Source organism: Acanthopagrus latus, chromosome 4, assembly GCF_904848185.1.
Source record: "Acanthopagrus latus isolate v.2019 chromosome 4, fAcaLat1.1, whole genome shotgun sequence".
NCBI lineage: Eukaryota > Metazoa > Chordata > Actinopteri > Spariformes > Sparidae > Acanthopagrus > Acanthopagrus latus.
In genome coordinates, this window is record NC_051042.1 from 18,900,131 (window position 1) to 18,922,229 (window position 22,099).

The 22,099-nt window shown below is 37.7% G+C and overlaps 2 protein-coding genes across 6 annotated transcripts in view; both read right to left on the minus strand.

Moving 5' to 3' along the window:
* mybpc3 (myosin binding protein C3) overlaps positions 1–7,317 on the minus strand; it is a 40,111-nt gene extending 32,794 nt beyond the window's left edge. For all 4 annotated transcript variants that reach the window (XM_037094668.1, XM_037094666.1, XM_037094667.1 and 1 more), the window contains exons 1-2: positions 7,182–7,317; positions 1,351–1,620 (exon numbers count right to left, since the gene is read on the minus strand). In XM_037094668.1, coding sequence (XP_036950563.1) covers positions 1,351–1,620; positions 7,182–7,206 — 295 coding nt within the window. In that variant the 5' untranslated portion in view covers positions 7,207–7,317. The remainder of the gene's footprint in view (positions 1–1,350; positions 1,621–7,181) is intronic.
* A 3,998-nt stretch (positions 7,318–11,315) lies between these two features.
* spi1b (Spi-1 proto-oncogene b) lies at positions 11,316–21,825 on the minus strand. Of its 2 annotated transcripts, none has more exons than XM_037096147.1 (5): positions 20,640–21,825; positions 20,021–20,111; positions 18,609–18,841; positions 15,171–15,321; positions 11,316–12,484 (listed from the first exon to the last, which is right to left on the minus strand). In XM_037096147.1, the coding sequence occupies exons 1-5, from the start codon at positions 20,679–20,681 to the stop codon at positions 12,171–12,173; spliced, it is 831 nt and encodes a 276-aa protein (XP_036952042.1). In that variant the 5' UTR covers positions 20,682–21,825; the 3' UTR covers positions 11,316–12,170. The 2 variants fall into 2 exon arrangements, with proteins under 2 accessions (XP_036952042.1, XP_036952043.1); XM_037096148.1 differs by having other exon boundaries at positions 18,609–18,805; positions 20,640–21,796.
* Positions 21,826–22,099: the final 274 nt, after the last annotated feature.

A 22,099-nucleotide genomic window follows, 5' to 3' on the forward strand; every position in this document is an offset into this window, starting at 1 on the left:
TAGCATAAAGACTGGAAGCAGGTGAAAAAAGCTAGCCTGCCCTGTTTACAGCTAGCAAAAGCCTCCTACTAGTGGAGCTATGGATTTATACGGGATTCTGTCAGCAATATAATACAAGAATTAGTTTTAGCTTCCAGGTTTCCACATTATTTTGCATGCCTGTTTTTGTTTTACTGGCCCAGAAACTTTAAATTCAGATGAAGTCATGCCCCCAATTATTGCTTTCCTAGTCTCTGGGAAGTATGATGTATGAGTTTTACCATGATGGTTTTGGTAATGATTATGGTTATAATGGTAGTCTATGGGAAAAATGCTAATTGGGCCCTGGAGGGGTTTTTGTTGCAGTACCATTAGTGGCCTCTGGGGGGGAAATTGGCAGCTAGAGTAGTATGATACTGTATATCCAAGTCTCTTGACTTGATGGTATTTGGTAGCATGATGGCAGATTAAAACCAACTCCTCACTCACCTAGTCTCACATAGCCATCCAAGCAGCAATGTGTCAGCGCAGTAGAAATGTTTGGCTGCACTGATTTACATTTTGGTATACAGGGAAAAATGATCTGGCTTATTTATATTTCTTTAAACCAACTGCAAACATCTTAAGTCAGTGCAAATCTTGGTTTGCAGAAATAGCGCCCCTGCAAATTTTAACTTGTTTTAAGCCCCGGCTTAAAATAGCTAAATCCCCCAGAATGACGAGGAAAGAGCTTGTTTTGGTTTATACCATTAGCGTCCAGGTTAGGTTAGGGTCACTTTCAGCAGTTTCAGCATGTCGGTTGGTCCTGTAATAGGCTCCCAGCGACAGGCTTCATACCAATAGTCTACATCTGGTGAGTCTGACTAATGGGTCACCCTACTCTTCAGTGGACGCTAAAGATGCTATAAAATCTAAAGGCAATCTTTAGAGACAGTGTTTGGTTCGCCCATTCCAGGCTACTTTTGTAAATGGCACATTTCCGTACATGCAGGCAGAACTAGACTAACTGTTGTTCCTTGCATGCGATGCTTTCAGTCTTTATGCTAAGGTAAGCTAACCGTCTTTGCTAACTCCCTGCTAGAAAGCTAATAAGCGTATTTCCCACACTGTCAAACTTTTCCTTCAAGAGCAGACACTTCTTAAGGATAGAGCACACAAAGCTGTTCAGAGACTTGGTGGTGAACTGCTGTCACAAGGTGCAGAGTGTGAGTTCATGTGCAGAAACATCACGAGCATGCTGTGCATCAAGTGTTTACGGCCTCTGTGGGTTTGTGCATCAAGTGCCCCACTTTGCTTTGTGCTCTGTGTCAACGGCGCAGCCTGCAGGTGATGGAGCAGAGAACGCACAGCTGCAGCATCAAAGTCTCCCACCTGGCTTTGATACGACCTTCAACTCAAACTTGACCTTTGACCCCCCAGCAATCACTGCATAGACATTGGCATCTTCCTTGGTAATAGCTTGTATTGTGAGGGAGTGCTTGTTTCCGTCAGCTGCGATCACATATCTGTTGCCATTGGCAATGTCCTTTGAGTTGCATTGCCACTTTACTTTAGCATCAGGCTTCTCGGTCTCTGCAGTGAAGACCACAGAGGAGCCCTCCTCTGCCTCCTGAGTCTTTGGTTTCTTGGCAAATGCTGAAACTGTAGAAGGAGGGTGGGTTCAAAACAAAAAGTAAGGCTTCTGAAGTGTGAGTTAGGGGATACAAGGTAGAATCGAATCATATTGAAGGGAAAACACAGGGGCTATAATCGTCTTGTGGACATTTAATCTCACTGTTTGCACCTGAAGTGTTTATTCAAATAAATTAACAGACCCAAAGTACAGTTCATTTTGTTTTGGTTCTGTTGAAACCTAATCTTGTCTTGGAAGGATGCACAACACAGTTATACTACTTCTTTGAGAGAGAGAGAGAGAGAGAGAGAGAGAGAGAGAGAGAGAGAGAGAGAGAGAGAGAGAGAGAGAGAGAGGTGAAGTGTAGCAAAGATGGATGGGACCATTCATATTTTTTAAAAAAGAAGAAAAGGCAGGCTCATGTGCTGAGCGGAGCTGCTCATATTGAAAACATGTTGTACAGTCTGCAGCACACTGGGTGGGGCTAACTGAAAACCATTGAACTTGCCTTTACCCTCTTCACACAGAACATGAAAGCACCAACATCTGGCTTTATAGTAAGTTGTACTTGTGAAGTCTAGGTTTTCTCTTACAGCAGAAAACTGAATTCTAAAGCAAACAGATTAAGTTTGCTGCAGGGAGTCCTCCAAACATACACATTAACACCAATTTATCAGAGTTATGACACATTTTTAGTTGCTCCTAAGAATGCAAACTCAGTGCTGTTGTCCTCCTCTTGATAATGTGGCATCTGTTCAAATGTGAAAAAAACTAATGTCATGCCTGAGAACAGTGTTGGATTAGGTATTCACATATTTTACTTGCAAGGCCAGGCAAGGCAAGTTTATTTGTATAGCACAACTCAGACACAAGGCAACTCAAAGTGCTTTACAGGATCATACAAATAACATTAAAGACATTAATAATTGCATATAAAAACATTTAAAAACAAGTAATACATCAAGAACCAAAACAGGTTGAGAGAAAGGGAAGTTTGCTAAAATAGAAAAGGGTTGAAAGATACAAGACTAGTTAATATACAATACTAGTTAATGCAAGTTAATACCACAATCTAAAAAATAAGTAAAAGTCTGGCATTCAAAAATGTTTTCAAATAAGAAAAAAGAGGTGTTATCAGCTATATGTACTTTATGTATCAAAATGAGTTATTATGCAGAGTTGCCTCTATTCCTATTGAAATACAGTATCTCAACAGCATTTTAAAAAAGCTGCTCTGATCAATTTAGAGACAATTTTAAGAATTCAAATAGAAAAACATTATACTTTACAGACTGATCATCTACATGTTGTGAAACATTATTAACAAAATCAGTCTAGAAATTGTAAAATGAATGTATTATCAGTCAAAAGTACGAAGAGCAATTTTTCCACTAATATGTTGTCATGGTTTGGTAGATTTGTCTTTGTTTGTCGTGTTTTACTTTCCACTTCCTGCCTTTGTCTCCTTCCCTCCCTTTTTCTGTGTAGACCTGTTTGCCATTAATTAATGACCCCTCTTTATTAGTCTGTGTCTCTCCCTCTCTCTTCCCCCAGTTTGTCTGTTTTATTGTGTTTTCTGCCTTGTGCTCTCTTCCATCCTGCCTGTGTTCTCTGATTGTCATCCTGGTTTGTTCTCTTTAGTTTTTTGGACTTTCCCTGTGTCCACCTTCTGCTGTTAGCTTTGTGTTGCCTGCATTTGTTGATTGCGCCTTTGGATTTTGGATTATGGACTTTAGTTTTATTTTACTAGAGCTTGCCTTGAGTTTTTTTAACCTGCCTGCTGTTGTGTTTTTTGCATTTAGGTTATTTTCTGTGTGTAACCATAACAGAAGTAGTAAGTATTAACCCACCAGAAGACCAGAGACCCACCTCGAACATCTGAACTACCCACAGATATCAATAATAGGCATGGTCAGTGATGCTAAATGCCAAAAAAAGAGATATAAATACAATAGACTGTGTCGACATTGAGCTTAGAAACTATAAATAGTGGGTTTTTACAATCATTGTGTGAAACGCCAGCTGTTGCTTTCCTACAGTCTTTTTTTCTTTTTCTAAAGTTATAAATTGTGCACAGCGATGTGGTTCTCCAACACTTGTCATCTTAAAAAAAGGACCTAAAAATAGTGATTGTAACTGTAACTGACAGGCCTGAGAGCAGACATGTGTTTCACAGTAACACCAGGTGTTTGGAATCAGGACATGTTCTGTATGTAGCTGTAATCTGATGCATATTTCCAGTTTTAAGTCCTGAACGAGTTCAACATAGCATTACAAACCAAGACGGAACAAAAAAAAAAAAAAGAACCTTGTGTGTGTCACTAGATGACCTTATAGGTTTAAATATAGGGGACATATGTACTGGCCTAATAAATGACGCTGGCAGGCTGCGACATGGGGTGCAGGTATCATAGTTAAGGGATTAAGCTGACTCTATTTTTGTGACTCTGGACAGACAGAAAGAATGATGTGCCCTCTGTCTGTCTGCAGCTCTTGACATGGTGTCGATTAATCCTGCTGCTTTACCATTATCACATTTAAAGTCAAGTTGACTTTAAATAAAACACGTGTTGTTTTTCTTGGTGGCAGTTAAAAATAAGACTAACCTCGATTTTAAAATTAAAAAAACAAACTTCCACATTATAAAATTAGATTTGGATATTGACTCTACTATTTGAGTACAATACAGTTCTCTCTCAATAAATGTCTAGCTGGTAAACAACTATGGATAGATTTTAAAGCAACATTTTGGAATCAGGTGAATGGTGTCTCTATCACTTGTTACTGCACTGTGTAACTGAGAGGTGAGAGGTCCATTACATTTGTTATGAGGTAAAGAGTTTTGTTTGTAGTTGGCACCTACATTACATCTGACAAATTGTTACAGACATTGGATTTGTATTTACAACAGTGGTGTTACACTCAGAAACTGTGGGGAGCACCAAATTGCACAAAATGCCAATTTCTACATAATGTTGCTTTAAGAAGTGTTTGTAAAGGCGTGTTTTGGTAAAGTTTGTTGCGTCAATAAAATGAACAGGCAGACAGTTCAGATCTTTTTACTCAACATTTGATATGGATATCTGATAATTACAAAATGCATATTATCAATTTAGGGCATAACAAGTCAAAGCTCCTCATGACTCACTGTACACTGTAAAACCTGTGACTTTACTTTAAAGAACTGAAGAAACTGCCTCAAGATTACCAAGTAAAGTGATTGAGTTGTTAAAACTTTTTAGCTTGTATAACTTAAGTGTAATAGTCCTCTTTACTTGGTAACTCTGAGGTCATCGGTTTATTGACTTTTTAAAGTTAAGTCAACTTTTAAAATGTACAGTTTAGTCTTTTAGACTTATAAAAAAATCTAAAAATATGACTTTAACTTTGTTATTTAATCATGTTAGCCTCTTTCAGTTGCTTAATAACACATCCAGCAGTTAAAGAGCAACGGCATCATTTTTTGAGTCTCTTTTAGCTCAGTTTTTGGTCTCCAGAGGGAAATATGTTGCTCTTAAGCTGCTAAATGCTCTCCTAAATCCTCTGCTCACCAGGTCATCTGCTAACTACGTCCGTCTGTTAGCTACTGCTTAGCAAGAAGTGTACAGTGGGTTCATACAAGTTTTCTCACTATAAACAACACAGTGCTATGAGATTATTGACCGTGAACCAAATAAGTAAATTTGCAGCTGCACAGCCAAACACTGAGCTGGAAGTCACTATAAAGCTCTGTAAAGCTTTGAGGAGCCACAGATTCAAGTGATAATTCAACATAGGTTCATCACTATGAGCGACTCTGTTCACATTCTCATGTTTTCATATCAACATTTCATACATCATTATAAAAATATAAATCAAAGATCTTTTAACTTTAAAGTTAACAAATCAGTCCTTGTTTTTTGTTGTTGTTGGGTTTTTTTTGTTTTTTTTTTGGCAACACTTCAAAACACTGTAGAGCATCCTGTTGATAGCAGGATTTTAATTTTTAATTGATGCTACATGCTACAGGCTCATAAGTGTTATAATCCTGAATGAGACTCAAACTGTTGGCGCACACAGTCTGGTCATTTGGGTTGCACTGTGACATCTGATACAACAATACATTCCCACTGAAGAGAGGAGGGGAAAAAAAACCCGTGGAGAGTCATTTGTCAAGCTAGGATCCTGCTGAACATTTTTGGATCAGTGGTGCATTTTGTGAATGTAGCGATGCTGAATATGTGACAGTGTCGATTTCACATTGGACGATGTTTCCACCTGGCCAACATGATGTCTAACTGAGTTCCTGACGAGGCCAGAATGGAGCAGAGTGACTGTCACACCACTGGAAATGACTTTGAAGTGGAGGATGGATAATTGCACGTAGTATGTTGTGATTTTGGCTGCTGGCCACGTGTGTACTGGAACATGACATTACCAAAGCAAACTGTGCCATCTTGTTAAGCAATGCAGTACATTTTAATTGTTTGTGCTGGGAGCACTGATTGTTTACTTTACTTGATCTGCTACATCTTTGTACATTTATGCAATTTAAAGCAATTATTTAAATGACTATACACAGTGTTGTATGTCAAGTCTTACTTAGTTATCATGTGGAACTATTACCTTGAAAGTCACCCATATTAACAGTACTTGAGTAAAAGGAGTAATAGTAACTGATATTAAAGTGTCCTGGTGTCTGGCAATAAATGTACTTTACTGCCAAAAGTACAAGTCAAAGTACATAAATACATATATGTATATACAGTATAGGTTGAAGGTTATTAGATCTGATATTTCAAAATATGTGCTACTTTGACTCTTATGCAGCCTGTAATCTGTAACTAAGTAACTAAGTTATCAAAAGAAAATTAGAGTTAGAAAAACAATATTTGCTCTAAAAAAGTACTTGAGTAAGTGTACTTAGTTACATTTTTTATTTGTATACCTCCTTATTTTAAATATCATTATGACATTCTTAGTAATAAAATACTTTTTTTCTTAAAATGAAATTCATCTATTTTACAGGTCTAGAAATAATTACCCTGTGAACTGAAGTGTCCTAGTTTTGTACCATATTTTCAATAGATACTCAATAATGGCAAAAATTAGCTTCAAATTGACTAATGAAAACATTCGTGACTTCAAGAACACTGACACAATTAAACTAAATAACATGACACATTAAATTTACTATTACATTGTTAAGCAGACAGTCAGAATGTATGTAATGATGAATAAACTGCACAGGTCTCATGTGAGTGTTTTTTTTGTGGTTTATAGTTGCCTAAGAGGGGCGTGGCCACAGCACAGTCGAATCATTTCTCACGCACATTGTAATATCACAGTTACTCTTCAAGGAAAAGATTGCACAAAGGAAGTAAAATATACCACCAGATATCAGCTGCAGCATGTTGATAACAATAAGTGTTGAAGTAACAGGTCACTTGTACGTAGACTTTATTTGAGAGATACGTGGTGACAACAGGCCAGTGTTAATATAAAAAGGTTTGGGTTTTCAGACAGCGTACTGTAAAGACAACAGAGCTGACAGCTCCTGTGTGAAATGTTATGACAAAATGTTCAATAGTAGGCGAATGGGCACACTTACCTGCTTTCTTGACCGGTTCTGGCATCTTGAACAAGCTCCTCTCCTCCACAGCCTGACTCAGATCCTAACAGTCTGCTCTCTGTCTCAATCTTCATGCCTTTAATAGTGGTGAAGCCCCCTCCTCTCCTTTCCTGAACCATCCCACCTCTCCTGCCATCTTTTTCTGAGGCCCAACACGATGTCCAGAAAACACCCCCCCCCCCCCCCCCCCCCCCCCCACCACCACCAAAGCTCAGCAACAAGCCCACCCCCGGTCACGTCAGTCCCCGAGCTGTATTTCAACCATCCTTTCCTCCAACACCTCGGCTGACTGATAGGCTTTGAGAGGGAGGGGAGAGGATGTGAGGCTAAATTTAGAACCTTGAATCCTAAAAAAGTTTGTTTGTTCTTCCCACATCTGTGTTGCACCCTGTCACCCTGTAAACCAACGTGGGCTTCCTTTGGAAGGTGAAAAAGGAAAGTTATTGGTGAGTCATGGGCCGAAAGCGAACATCTAATTTTATTGTTGATTTTATTGTTAAGTTGCAAAACATTCCCCTGACCGACTGACTTCTTGAGTAACTTAACTCTGTTGGCTGTGCTCAGGCTGTTGAAAATTATTAAGAGATTCTATGTATTTTAAGAGCATTTTTACCTCCCACAAAATATAATAACAATATTTTCTTTACCTTTACCCTGCAGGGCTACACATTGAACAGCCTCGGTTTAGACAGACGGTGGAAGTGCCATTTGGCGTGACTGGCTTCTGTTTAGTCCCCATGTTAAAGTGACTACACTATGAGGAACTTTTAAGTGTTTATGAAACACTCTTGTGATTCCTCAGATGATTTTAAATGAGCTATAACAGCAAACGAGACCATCAGCGAAGAGACTGCCACTTTCAAATAGCTGTTGTTAATGCCTGTGCTCGGGTCCGATCGCATCTATCACATATATAATCACATACAATTACATGACCTCATCGTGTCCCATCCAGTCACTCACTTCCAAAGCAAATACACACTCTAACTGTGGCACACTCTAACAAATATCTTTACGACAACAGGCACTGGTGTTGTACCACTTTTGTCCGAAGGGGCCGCTAGAATAAATGCAATCGGAAAGTTCCTCGTAGTCATTTCCAAGCAACATTATGTAGAAACTGACATTTTTTGCCATTTGGGCCAACCCCAATACCTTATTATTCTTATCATATTATATTTCATACGCTTAAACCATAGCACAGCATACGTTACTAAGCTTACCACTAACACAACCATCTGATTGACTCACACCATGTTAACCTGTCCATCCAGCTGTCTTATTCCTCCTGAATTTTTACTCAGAAGAGGAAATCTTGAGGGGGAACACATGCGTGCTAACATTAATCTAAATCCCCTCATAAAAGTCTAAGAATGCACTGCAACAAAAAGTTGAGTTAGTTTCAACTTTGTTTGCTTTAAAGATAACACGCGGGTTGTCGCCTCGAAAAACCCAGCCAACGATGAGGCGAGTGAGAGGTTAAAGCGCCAAGCAGCTAATCCTTGGTGCTCAGAGATAAAGATTCTCAAGCAGCGGAACAAGCGCAGGGTGAAGAGGATGTATTTGAGGCTGGTATTGCAAAGAATCAATGACACTGTGTAATGTTCAGAAAGAGCCACATTTGTTGCTTTTGGAACCTCCTGAACCTTGTGAATGAGGATTTTAGGCGCTAGATCAGGACTGTTACAATATTAGGTTTTAACTACAGGATTATCATGGACTTGACAATTTATGTTCCCGATATTATTGAGCTATCGATTGAAAATTGTTAAAAAAAAAAAAAAAAATGTTAATGCTCAATCCAATTCATCTTTAACTTTATTTGTCATTTTCTCTCTTTTTGGGGAAATGAATTACACTCGAGATTAACAGAGAGTCTTCAACTATAATTGTACAAAAATGAGCCAAAAGAATAATTTGGGTCAATTAATTTTTTCGTCTTATGGCAGACAGCAACTAGGGTTAAGGCTCATAACTGCCACCTAGTATGACAAAGCTAGAAGATGCTAGGGGTGGCTGTGGCTCAGGGGTAGAGCCAACATCTTGTTACTGGAAGGTCACTGGTTCAGTTCCTCTGGTCTGCATGATAAAGTGTCCTTGGGCAAGATACTGAACCCCAAACTGCTCCTGATGTGCTGGTTGGCACTTTGCAAGGCAGCCACTGCCATCAGTGTATGAATGTATGTATGATTTTTTGTAAATTGCTTTGGACAAGTGTCTGCTAAAGGCACTAAATGTAGAAGATAAAGAGACAGGATGATTTAAAAGGGGTGTGGTTAATAACACAGTATTAAAGTGCAATATTAACACCATGTAAATATTTTAGCTTTAGATATCAGAATTATTGTTTGCATTGGCATATCGTGACACCCTTAATCTATCTAGACCAGTATTCCCAAATCTGCAGTTTTCTTGCATTTCTGTGATGCATTTACCAACCCTTGCTTTCAATTTTTACCATTACTCACCCCAATGTGATGATGATCAGATGTGCACCACTGTGAAATGATTGTGTCTAATGTGAGACTGATTAAGACGGAGCTCTGCTGTATAGTATTGCCCTGCATTGCATTGGACTCTGTTCTATTTTATTCAAGGCCATTTCTTTTCATCTTCTCACCTGTTAGTCATGGATATCAATTACAGCTTGACCATTGAGGGGAGCTGTTGGCTCTTGGGACACCAGGTGCTGTGTAGTATTTTTACATTACAACCCTGCATAATACATTCTGGCAAGTCATTACTCGTTTATAATGCAGTTTTGTGTACTATGTTTCTCATCATTATTTGATTTTATGTGTTATTTTTAGCATTGTTTGATTACATTTTATTGATTGGTACTGAAATGTGGTAAGCATACAGTGAAGTCTCAATATGACTTCCCGTTTTTCTGTTGAAAGAGATGTGATGGTTGTGAAGTTGATAAGGATTCATGAGCGTTGTTGTTAAGTCTCTTCCTAAAAAACTCCTTTGATGTGAAAAAAAATTGTGAAACTCAATCATCAATAGGAAACGATCTATAATCACAACACATGAACACAGAGGGGTTGTCACGCTGGGCTTGGTTACACCTTCTCTGAGCAGAGAGCCGGCGCCTGCAGTGTGTCAGGACACACAGGCAGATATAAGAAGTGGGTGACAGTGCACTTCACCTCTCCGCCCTGTATTAACCTCATAGTTCCTCATACTTGCTGATTATCTTTATAGCTGCCATGTAAATCTAGAGATGTCTACAACTTTATATAAAGTTAACTGTTCTTCTTTTTCTTCTTCTTCTTTTCGCAATCGTGGCTGGTGTGAGATGTTATCACTGTTATCACCAAGAACACACGTACATTCATAGACAATTTATTTTTACAAGTAATTCCTCATTGTAACATACAGTTCATCTATTTGTACAAAACATTTCAAGTCATGTAAATAATCACAATGTTGGTCTTTTCTCATTTATGACTTCTTTGTGTTAGTTTCTTTTTTAAATATTAAAATGCAAAGTGGATTTATATACATACAGTGGTACGACCCACAGATAAAAGAGAACTTAAGCGTTTCCGGAAAGAGTCCAACTTTGAAGTGTCCATTCATCCTCTGAGCACAAAAAGTTGTTTTCTGACATGAAACGAAGACTTTAATATTGAAAATGGGTGAACAGACATTCACAATTTAAATACGCACCGACGTGTGTGTTTAAAAATGCAAACTGGCCATCTCAGTGACTCAGGATCTGAGATGCATGTCAGGCTACTGCAACATCCCATCTTCTCTTTTCCCCCTCTGTCTTTGACTGTACAATAACAAATATATTTATTAAAGGAATAAGAAGTCCGTTGGTATACTGGAAACCTCACATGGAAGACTCAAGGAAATCAGTGCTCCTGGACAAGAACTAGAAAGAAGTTGTTCCCTGCAAAGCTATGAACGGTTGTTGTCCTCACATTGAGGATTTTGTACAGTTTAAATAAAACATATGGAAAATGTTTATTAACAAGCTTTGGAGGTGTCAGAAGACATTTTGTTACATTAGCTTGTCTGTTCCCATTGTTTCCTGTTTTAATGCTAAGCTATAAGCTATATATATATATATATATATATATATATATATATATATATATATATATATATATATATATATATATATATATATATATATATATATATATATATATATATATATATAGATAGAGAGAGAGAGAGAGAGAGAGAGAGAGAATAAAATACATATACATTCCAAATTTTCCTGATTGTTTTTGCTATTTGTAAAGCTGATTGTAGCACCTTATGTATATCAATTTGGAAGAGGTGTCCAGGTATTTAAATTTACCACGATGTTTGTTGAAACTGTCTTCAAGAGGTGTTCTTATGGCCATTTTGGATTAGGGGGCCCAGACAGGAAGGGAAAGAACATCAAATTAAATCATGTTTAATGTCTAATCCCTGATCTAAAACATGATTTCAATGTGGATTTTATTACTTTTTCTGTTACAGTATGCACGGGGGGGGGGGGTATTTCAGTTGTTTCACATGATTCGTGTGTGTGCCAAATTGATATGCCACGTCTAAATTGCTGCACTGGTTGTGGGCAGGTTTTACATCAGAGGGCAAATCACGGTTTTCCCAATCTGAGTTACATACTTTTATAGCTGGTCCTGTTGCTATGAAGTAGTTTGTTATGCAAACAATCAGACAGACAGACAAACTGAGCTTTCTATGATATTGATTCTCTACTTTGGATTACATGCTCTGTATGAAGTGGTCTCTAGAAAGAGTCTTTTTTGATACTTTCATGCAGCATTAGCTCGAACCTTCAAAGTATTGTTCCCTTACTGTACCGCAGTAACGGGGCTATTCACAAAATGCTAGTCACCAGGTCAACAGGGTTGATTGAGCATCTAACATCAGAAACTACGCCTACGCTGTCATCACCTGTCATAAGGGAAGTAAATCTTGACTTTTCAGTCTCCCTCCAGCCTACACATATGGTTTTCTCTCCAGATGACTCTTTCCCAGCACCTCATCACTAAACTGATATGTCAGCTTTTTCTTGATCTTTTTCACCTCCCCAGTTTTGCCGTAGTTGCGCAACGCACGTGCCATCTTCTGATAGGTCATTTTTTTGCGATTTCCCTTCTGGATCCCCCAGCGATGTGCGAGAGCCTCCTTGTGTTTGGAAGAAAACTGGAATGTCCCTTTGTCTCTGTCCACCCACCAGATACTGTCCTTCATGTCGCCGTTTCTTAAAAGGTCCAACAGGAACTGGTATAAACGGATCTTCTTTTTACTTCCTGTTGGAAACATGAAAGAGTTCCATCATTACTGATTTGAAACTGATACGCACCTTGTTATTCTATCACACTCAAACCGGTGAGAAGACCAATTTGTTGGTGTTGGAATCATGTCAGTGTGAATGAAGTGGGTCAACTAGTTTTGTTAGTTTCAACCAGATCAGTTGGAGCACTCAGAGTAGGACATGTGTCAAATTAGTAACCAAAAAAAAGTATGAGTTAATTTTGTAGGACAGGACATTGACTTCGGAGAACCAATTCTAACTAATACTGGCAGATGAGACTGTTCATGACTCATCATTTAAGAGTTTCTACACTGTCATGGTGCTATGTGATAAACACAGTTAATGACGTATAAACCGATTTTGAAATAGTTATATGAAATATGAGTAATGCTGAATGATTAACCAGTTTTCAACCGAAATTGCAGTAATTGAGACTACAGTTAATTTTGCTGTCGGATGCCCGTCCAACCATTGTTTAAACACGTGTCAATGGTTTTACAAATGCATGCTGTGCTCCTAGTGCTGTGCACCTCGTGCACCAATCATGCTCACCAATCAGCCATGGCCCAAGGCAACTACCAACAACAACACATGAAACCCAAGTAAAGCTTTACACTTGTGTTGCGGAAAAATGCCGTCCTCTGATCCAGCAGCAAGCGTGGCCAATTTAGTAACAAAGACAGGCGGTACTTCCGTGATGTAGAAGCTTCAAAGAGACAGATATGCAAAAAAAAAGAGGTACTAATCAAGACCTATCATGGAACAGTTGCCACACGACGAGGCAACACCACAAACTTGTACCAACATTTAAAAAAAACACAAGAGGTACCTTTATGACCAGAGTACTTCAAAAAAGTAAGATGAAACAAGTGATGCTGCATCCCAGTCAAAAAAAATGACTATATCAGAACCGCGTGCTCACGAAAGCACAGTGGGATATCATCATCATTAGGATACAGATCAGTTAATATTTTGATGGTATATCAATGTGGTGATGCTCCACCATATGTTTTAAATCAATTACAGAGTGAATATTGAGCTGAAGCTTGACTTAAAAAAAAGAAAAATCACTCACGAATGGAACTGCAATGGAGGTCAGAAAAATTGCACAATTTTTCCCAAATTGTTCAGCCCTAGATACGAGGTCTGAAGAACTGATCATACTCAATGGTTGAGTTCACATATCAAACAGAATTGAACTCTTTTGTGTAGATCTGTGACTGATCAAATATGCACAGCTGTTAAGTTCAGTGTTTGCGGTTGATAGCTTAGTGAAGCTAAATGTAGCTAACAAAAAAACTCTGTAAAACTTGGGTTGAGTAGTGTCATAGTGGTATAATGGTAGTTGTCATGTGTATTTTTGTGGACAGTGTATTCAAAGTAAACTATGTTCAAAAAAGTAAAATAAAGAATATTGAGGAAAAAATATAACTTTAATCTGTGATTAAGTCAATTTGCTAAAATTCATAAAATATTTATAAATATATTATCAATTATAGACTGTACACACATTTTCAAAAACATCTGAACATTTCAACATTACTGTATCTTTGATTAAAGTATTTAATGTGCTTTAACAGTATATTTATTACAAGATTACTCCAAAATGAACATAGTCTAAGATACACTTTATTAGACTTTTCTTAGTTGATTGTGTACATTACAACATGTTTTCTGAACGTGTTCAGGTATATTTTTTGTAAGTCTGTTGATGTCTGTACTACTCTTTTTGATAGTGTATATCGGGGGTTACTGAATAATGTGCAGCATTTGATGCAGCATGCAAAGATACTAGTAATAAAACTAATAACAAAATGCAGTGGAGTAAAAATTACAATTTTGTATAGTGGAGTGAAAGTATTATGTAGCAGAAAATGGAAATACTCAAGAAAAGTGGTACCACAAAGATGTATTTTGATGATAAATTAGTAAGGGTTTTTCCACCTGGGTTACATACAGTACTTGAGTAAATGTTATAGTTACATTCCAGCACAGGTGTATATTTGTGCTTTTGTAGTGAGCCTAAGAAAGTGCACTGAAACTGTCATGTAGCTTAAGCTATGCTCTAGTACATTTATTATAGTACATTATGAATCGGTTCTCAACCAACAATATCAAAACAGTCATGATATTGATGAGAAGAACTTCAGTTGTCATGAGGTGTATGTAGTCTTGGGGTAGCCTACCATTCTTCTGGTACAATCTAACATTCAAAATCCAGCGTTGGAGACATTTAAAGTTTCTCGTAGACATACAACAACTTTGTCCTTTTGTGACTCGCTTCTGTAGAAGATGCATGAGCAGCAGTGTAGAAGTAATTGTGCAACTAGTAACTCATCTTAAAAGTGCATCTAATACGGTCAGCAAGACACAAAGCTGACATGACTCAACCATCATCATCCCAATGTGAGGAAACCAAAACTGACCCATTGTCCAGAAAAGGGCATTTAGAGCTGATGATTCGATACCAAAGCAACTGCACACGTCTTGAGATTAAAGAAGCTGAAGCAGGTCCAGTGTCTTAGCACGTCTAGATATACCAGACCCGCATGACCGAGAGTCTTCACATTGCTGGTACAGTTGTTGTTTCTTAAAGTAACCGTGTTAACTGCTCAGTTGAGGACTGAGCACTCACCCGCTGTACAAATAGTTGTAAGTGTCTTGTAAACCTGGTTCCTTACCCAGATCTCCTGGTGTGATGTAGGAGACTCGCTCTCTCAGACACTCCTCGTCAGACACCTCCAGCGGGGGGCTTCGTCCTCCGTGCTCCTCATCATCAGAGCTGCGCTGGGACATGTGCGTTGGATACACAGGCCGGGGGAAGAACGCTACCTACAGGACAGGAGTCAAAGTCAATCAGGCTTCAACCAAAACATTTGCGATAAATGAATTTGGAGCCTGCTGATCACATACAAATTTACTTTATGTTGCCCCAAGGTTTTAGCAAAATGTAACATAGATTATTTTTATTTTTTTTGTTTTTATGGACCCCATCATCATAATGTTTGGATCTTTTGGGATATTTTGGAAGAATTTAGCAAACAATGTTTAATTGTAAAACATGTACCTCATGATGATGGACGTGAATGTACACTGAACAGATTTCTGCTGAATTTTCAAATGCACAAAATGTTCACAAAAGACAAAACAATTACAAGAATAGACAGTGAATTTACACGTGTAATGTAAAATAACATGAAGAATCTGTAATTGTGAATGAATGGATTTATTTGCACATATTTTTTTTAGCACAAAAATGACTGTTTTTTTTGTGGTTATTTTCAGTATTTTTTATACCCCCTGCTGCCAGAATATTTTGTACGATTTTTTAATGATATCATTTATTGTTTTTATTGTGTAGGTCTGTACCGTTAAAGAGTGCAATTACTGGTCTAAATTCTGCACAGCCTCACTTCAGCTTCAGAAGCTACAATATTCAGTGGTGGCAGGTAACAAAGTATGAGCACTGTACTTAATGAGACATTTTTTCCTGTTAAAAAGAATTTGTACAGATGCTTTAACGCATGTGTGAAGTGGATCTTTAAGTAAATCATTTAAATACTAGATCCACCTCTAATTTGTTTTGTATCTCACCCTCCACCTATTACTTTCAAACAGATATCTTTTAATGCACGTCTATTCTTACTTTCAAACTGCCATGTTTGACACCTCGTGTCCTCTCAGCACATTTCAAACAACAGACCGCATTGCTGCAACTTAACATCAGACCTGTGTTCTGCACTGAAGCGCTCGCCACTGTAAGCGAAAACAGTAAGGCAGCGTCTCTCTCTCTGCATGAGCTGTGATGTGTGGACGCTGCTATAGCTGTATGCCTGGGTGGGCAACGCTTTACATCCTTCAGAAAAAAAAAGCAGTCAGGGGTGTAAAGCTTCATGTGAATTCCTTGTGTGAAGAGTGGTTTTTCACATTGTATTCTCACACCACGTTACAATTAGCACAATAACGCCTTTTTCTTTTTGCGTACACACACACACACACACACACACACACACACACACACACACACACACACACACACACACACACACAGACACTCTGAAGTTATAAAAATGTCAGTTGGATTTTTTTTTTGTTTTTTTTACAAAAATCACCATGTGACCTTGAAGCACCCATGCTTTGTGTACTCTTTGTAAAGGGTTCAAACTGTTTTGCGTGGCTGAAATGAAAAAATGTCTTGTGTTTAAGTGAATGTGTCAGTGTACATCTGTAGCTCCTGTGCTTTAAGGAACTGCTGATAAAGAAGAAGAATGTATTTAGGTATGAACACAAAGGTGCCCCAGTGTTCACAGAGTTATTCAAAATATGTTAATTGTTCTGGTATATACTTGTAATATACTTCTATGTTTGATATTTGACTGTGGCACATTTACTGTATCAGCTCAGTCCAGCACTTTACTGGCACTCGCTCACACTTGCTATGAAATATTTAAATCCATGACACCTTTTGGTATATACAGCTTTTGTATTTTGACCATTATGACATTATGCACGATTTGTCCTGCACACATTTCCCCTCTGCTTGTCTTGGTTGAACACACTACACTGAGATCTCTGTTCTGGTTCGGTGGTTTACAACTGGAGGGGTGAAGTTGGGACACCGAGCTGAGCCATCAGACTCTATTCAAAGAAAATGTGCTTTTTAAACTGGAATTAAAGACAACAAAGAAAAAAAAGCTAAAATTAAAGTTTTTTTCTTGTAGCTCAAAGATTCACTTCCTGATTTTTGTCACATGTCCATAAATGGCCTCCAGCTCCTCAAATGTCGGCTCTGATTTGAGACCAGACTGTGAATAATGTTGAGTTTGAGGACATAGACAGACATAAGTACAATTCTGAGCTGCTTGTACTTGAGTATTTCTATTTTCTGCTACTTTTTACCTCCCCACCACGACATTTGGAAGCAAATGTTGCACTTTTTGCTCATTTGACTCTAGAAACTAGTTACTTTGCAGAATGCATGCAACATCAGAGCCAAAGTAGAGCTTTTTTAAACTAGAACTAGAAACTAGGAACACGGAATATTGTGTCCAACAATCAGCTGACCCGTAGTATACAGTACGTATAACCATGTCAATCATATGTATAAGTTACTTCTACTTGTACTTTTGATACTTAAATACATTTATTATCAGATACTTAAAGACTTTCCCTCATTAACTATTTGTATTTATGACTTTTTAATCTAATATATTTACTTTTCTCAAGTATAACTTTTGGGTACTGATTACAGCACTGGGTTATTGGTATTGATAGTACTTGGCATTTTCTGCTATTTTATACTGACACTCCACTATGGTTTGGAGGCAAATATTGTACTCTTACTCCTTTATATTAATCTGACGAGTGTAGTTACTAGTTACTATGTACATGCTGCATCAGAGCCAAAGCAGTGCATTTTTTTCACCACTTATTCTGATAATCGGAAACATGCTGAATATCTTATCCAATAATGGGACAGCTATAACTGGTGAACCAATAGTATTCACTATTACACACGTATATAATTTACTTGTAATTTTAAAAAAAATCATTTTGATACCTAAGCACACCAAGTACTTTAACACATTTAGTCCTGCTCATGTGGGTGTCTTTCACTTTTACCAAAGTAATATTTTAATCTCATGTATAAGACATAAGACATAAGTATGTATTTCAGATACAACACTGGTTAATGGGCACTAGAACAACTTCAGTGGGTATTTGTCAGCAGTTGTCTGTTCCTTGTAATTATTTTTTGACTACCTTACCATCAAAAGAAGCTGAGAGCCCTCTGGGTACCATTAGTTCTATGTTCAGGAAAACCCTTCACTCATCATCACGGTCATTACTTCAACAATGAGTGATCAGTGTCATTACAAGAAAGCCTCTGAGTAATAATACAGTACATACCTCCAGCAACAGTAAGTCATGGGGTGGAAAAACTTTTTTACTAAAGAAACAACAGACTTTTCTCCTTTTTAATCCGATTTCCTTTCATATTTGAATGCATGAAGTTGTTTGTTGTGTTCAGATACCAGTGTGTGTGTGTTTCTGTACTGCATGTTCATTCTCTGACATATGGAATTACATGGATTGTGGGGGGTGACAAAAAGACTTACTTGGGGCTGTAAAACATGTGGATGTGCCCCCAGATTGGGATCGAGCAGGCTGTCTGCGTCGTATCGTATGGGCTCGTGTCGTATGAGGCTGGGTGGGTGCAGAGCCGGTACACTCTGCAGCTCCGTGAAGTTGGTCTCTTGCAGGTTTTCATACTCTACGGAGTGTACGTGAGGGTGAGAGTGGTAGTCCCAGTGATCTAAAGGAAAGAAGGTGAGAAACGGCATAATGGCCACAGAAAACGGAAAAGAAGACAGAAATGAAGCTCAGTAAAGTCAACAGTGCTTCATACAGGTCACATCTTCAAATGGTTTCATACAGTGTAAAACAATGTTTAACCAGTGAAATTCATCTAAAAACTACCAATTCATATGGAACTGGAGCCAACAGCGAGCTGCTTAGTCATAATGCTTGAGTTTGCATAAAGCAGATGAAAAGAGGGGAATAATGGAGAATTCAGCATGAAGCTCTTTCCTGTTTTTTTTTTTTTTTTCGACACACTCGCAGTGTCGCCACAGCCGTTGACTTTTGCATTAGCGCTCTTTCTCATGCTGTCCTTGACTATTTCTTTTTCTCAAAATCTATTCAAGAATCACCTCACATGTTCAGGCGTTTACCTACTTTTAGGTCTAGGTCACTGAATTGGAGCCAAATAAAAGTATTTCAGATGCATAAGTGCTGCAAAATGTAGTCATAGTCATCGAACTGGATCATTTAGGCATGTCATGCATATACTTTAACACTGTAGGATCATTCGTTGTATATCAGTACATGTAAAGAGTCCAAACTTTATTTATTATATATTTTTTCAAGATTAGATTCAGATATTAGATGTGGTTTTCAGACAAGAACTATTCTTAACTGAAGCCTTCTCAGTGGGCCATTAGGTCAGGAACAGCATTTTCTCCCTATTTAGATTGTTTTGGTGCAATATGCAAAACAGTTGATTACAAGAGAAAGTAAAGCGCCTCTCATGTATCAACAAAACCCCATGGGGCGAAAGTTGTTCTATGTCTGTAGCCGTAGCAGCCGAAAGAAATGGCATCTGTTTCCTGTGTTCCATACACCCTAATGTGGTGCGCTCCAGCTGCACACGCTGAGGGCTTTTTATGTAGAATACACCAGAGAAGTCACCACATCGGGTCATCATGATTAATCTGAAGAATAAATTCACTCGAGGACCAGTTTTTTATTTGAATTAAACTTGAGATAAAGACAAGATTCTTGTCAGCAGGTTAATCTTATGTCATTAATGACATTTGGCCTTTTTTTTAAAAAAAGAAAAAATATATATATTTTAAAAATGTCTTTAATTTAAAAATATATAGATGACATAATTTTAAAAGAACAAGTGGTGATTCAATTCAAACAGTGTTCACATGAGACAAAGTAGGATTGTTGAAGTAAAACTCACCTGCCTGGATATCTGCATCTAGGACATACGGATTATAATATTCTGTAATTTGATGTCTGTAGATCTCAGCATCGTACATCTCTTCAGAGTGCTGCAAGAGCAAATAAAAAAACAGTTTCAGCCACAAAATATCACGGGAGCAAAGTCTTTGACTGCATGGTGCTCATCCTGCAGACAACTTATTTGTGCCATTACACATCGAAGAACTTAAAATACCCACCTCTCTCTTTTATAAAATGTTCACATTGTCTCTAGATATCTTTCAGTTGTAAATCAGATGAGGCATCGCAAAATATTTGTGTTGTAACAATACTTTTTTTTTTCTTGCCCGTGACTCTTCTGAAACTCTCTTGAACTCTAGAGTTTCATTTTCATGTTTCCAGTCGTATAAAAGACTCTTACAGTTTGTGTCCTGTATTCAAAGTGAAGTTGAACTCACATAAAGTCATGTAATTTTGAGATTACACACGTCTTCCATCATACTGATTGTTAAACCTGTTTGTTGTTTGATGCTGCTTTAAACACAAACTTTCTCAAGCATCACATGCTGTAAAAAATTCCTGAGAGTTCCTCTATTTATTTATTTTCTATAATAAATAAAGAATAAAAAGATACTCACAGGTGGGATGAGGTAGCTCTCCATTCTGTATGGATGCAACATGGAGACCTCGTCTCCAACGGACCGGCTCTCAAACGCTTTGCTGGCAAAACCCTCTCACAACCTTTCAAAACCTTTGCGGCACCATTGCACAACGTTTCAAAATTTCCTCTCACTCAACGAAAAAGCAAAAAGTGTCTCTCTCCCTCTCTCTCTTTCTCTCCCTCTCTCTTATTGTATAGCACACACTTCTGAACTGGAGATCTTCAGCTGTGTCAAATAAAATGAAATAAACAAGGCCCGACTGTAAAATGAAAAAAAGGAACTTTTGACTTCTGTAAAATGTCTGTGGGTGGGAGCAACAGAGTGTGTCTGCTGAAGGCTCCTGGCCATTGATGATTTGTCAGGGGAGACCATGAAACACCACATTTATCAGAGTCTATATACTGTCCCCTCCTCTTAGCAGCCAATCATCATCAAGGGCTCTCCTCACTGCCAGTTTACTGTGATAAACACATGGTGAATTTAATCTTTTAGAGTTTGGTTGACTTTAACTCATTTCCTGTGCTTTTAAAACATGTTTCAGTTCAATGGCGGCGTGCTCTGGTCTCAACAGCAGGAGGGGGAGACGCTGTTGTTGCCATGCGGGCCCTAATAGGTTGCATTTATAGGCAGTTTAGAACACATTGTGGAAATATCTTTAAATGTTTATCCATGTTTTTATTCACAGCTGGTTTGTAATTATAATGATTGATGTTTTAGTAAAATGTTCCATATATTTAACAATCCATTTATTTAATGTTTGTATAAGGTGTTAGAAATTAATAATTAGAGGATGGGCAAATTCAATACTGTTCTTATAAAAAAGTAAATTGAATATATGATCCGTAAATGCATATTATGGCTCTACTATACAACCAGCAATCAGGAGATTCAAATTCGAAATATGTTTTATTGACCAAGGTATGTTTAGGCATTTGACAGAGATAATTATATTATAATATTGCATTCTATATATATATACAGAGCTTTTCATGGTACTTAGAGACACTTTACATAAGTTAAAAAGAAAATAACACGCTATCAGTCAACCAAACAATCAGTCAGTCAAGCTTTATTTATACTAGAGAGAGCATTGAGACGTGACTGTCATTTTCAAAACAAAGATGGCAGGAAAGACAATGTTTGAGGAAAAATACACAAATAAAACAAAAGCCATTACAACAAAAACTTGATTAATTTGATTAAAATTAGAATAATTTAAAAATAACATTCAGTTGCGTAAACCCCCCTAAAAAAATGCAATTATGAGATCAAATGAAATGATTGGGAGTTTATACACTAGAAATATATGTGTATAAAAAAACAACATGAGTCATATATTATATCATATATTATATAAACACATGTTTAATAATTTGAATGATATACTGATTGAATGATTGGCTTTATTGGTCACTTCGGAGGAACACTGACTGTCG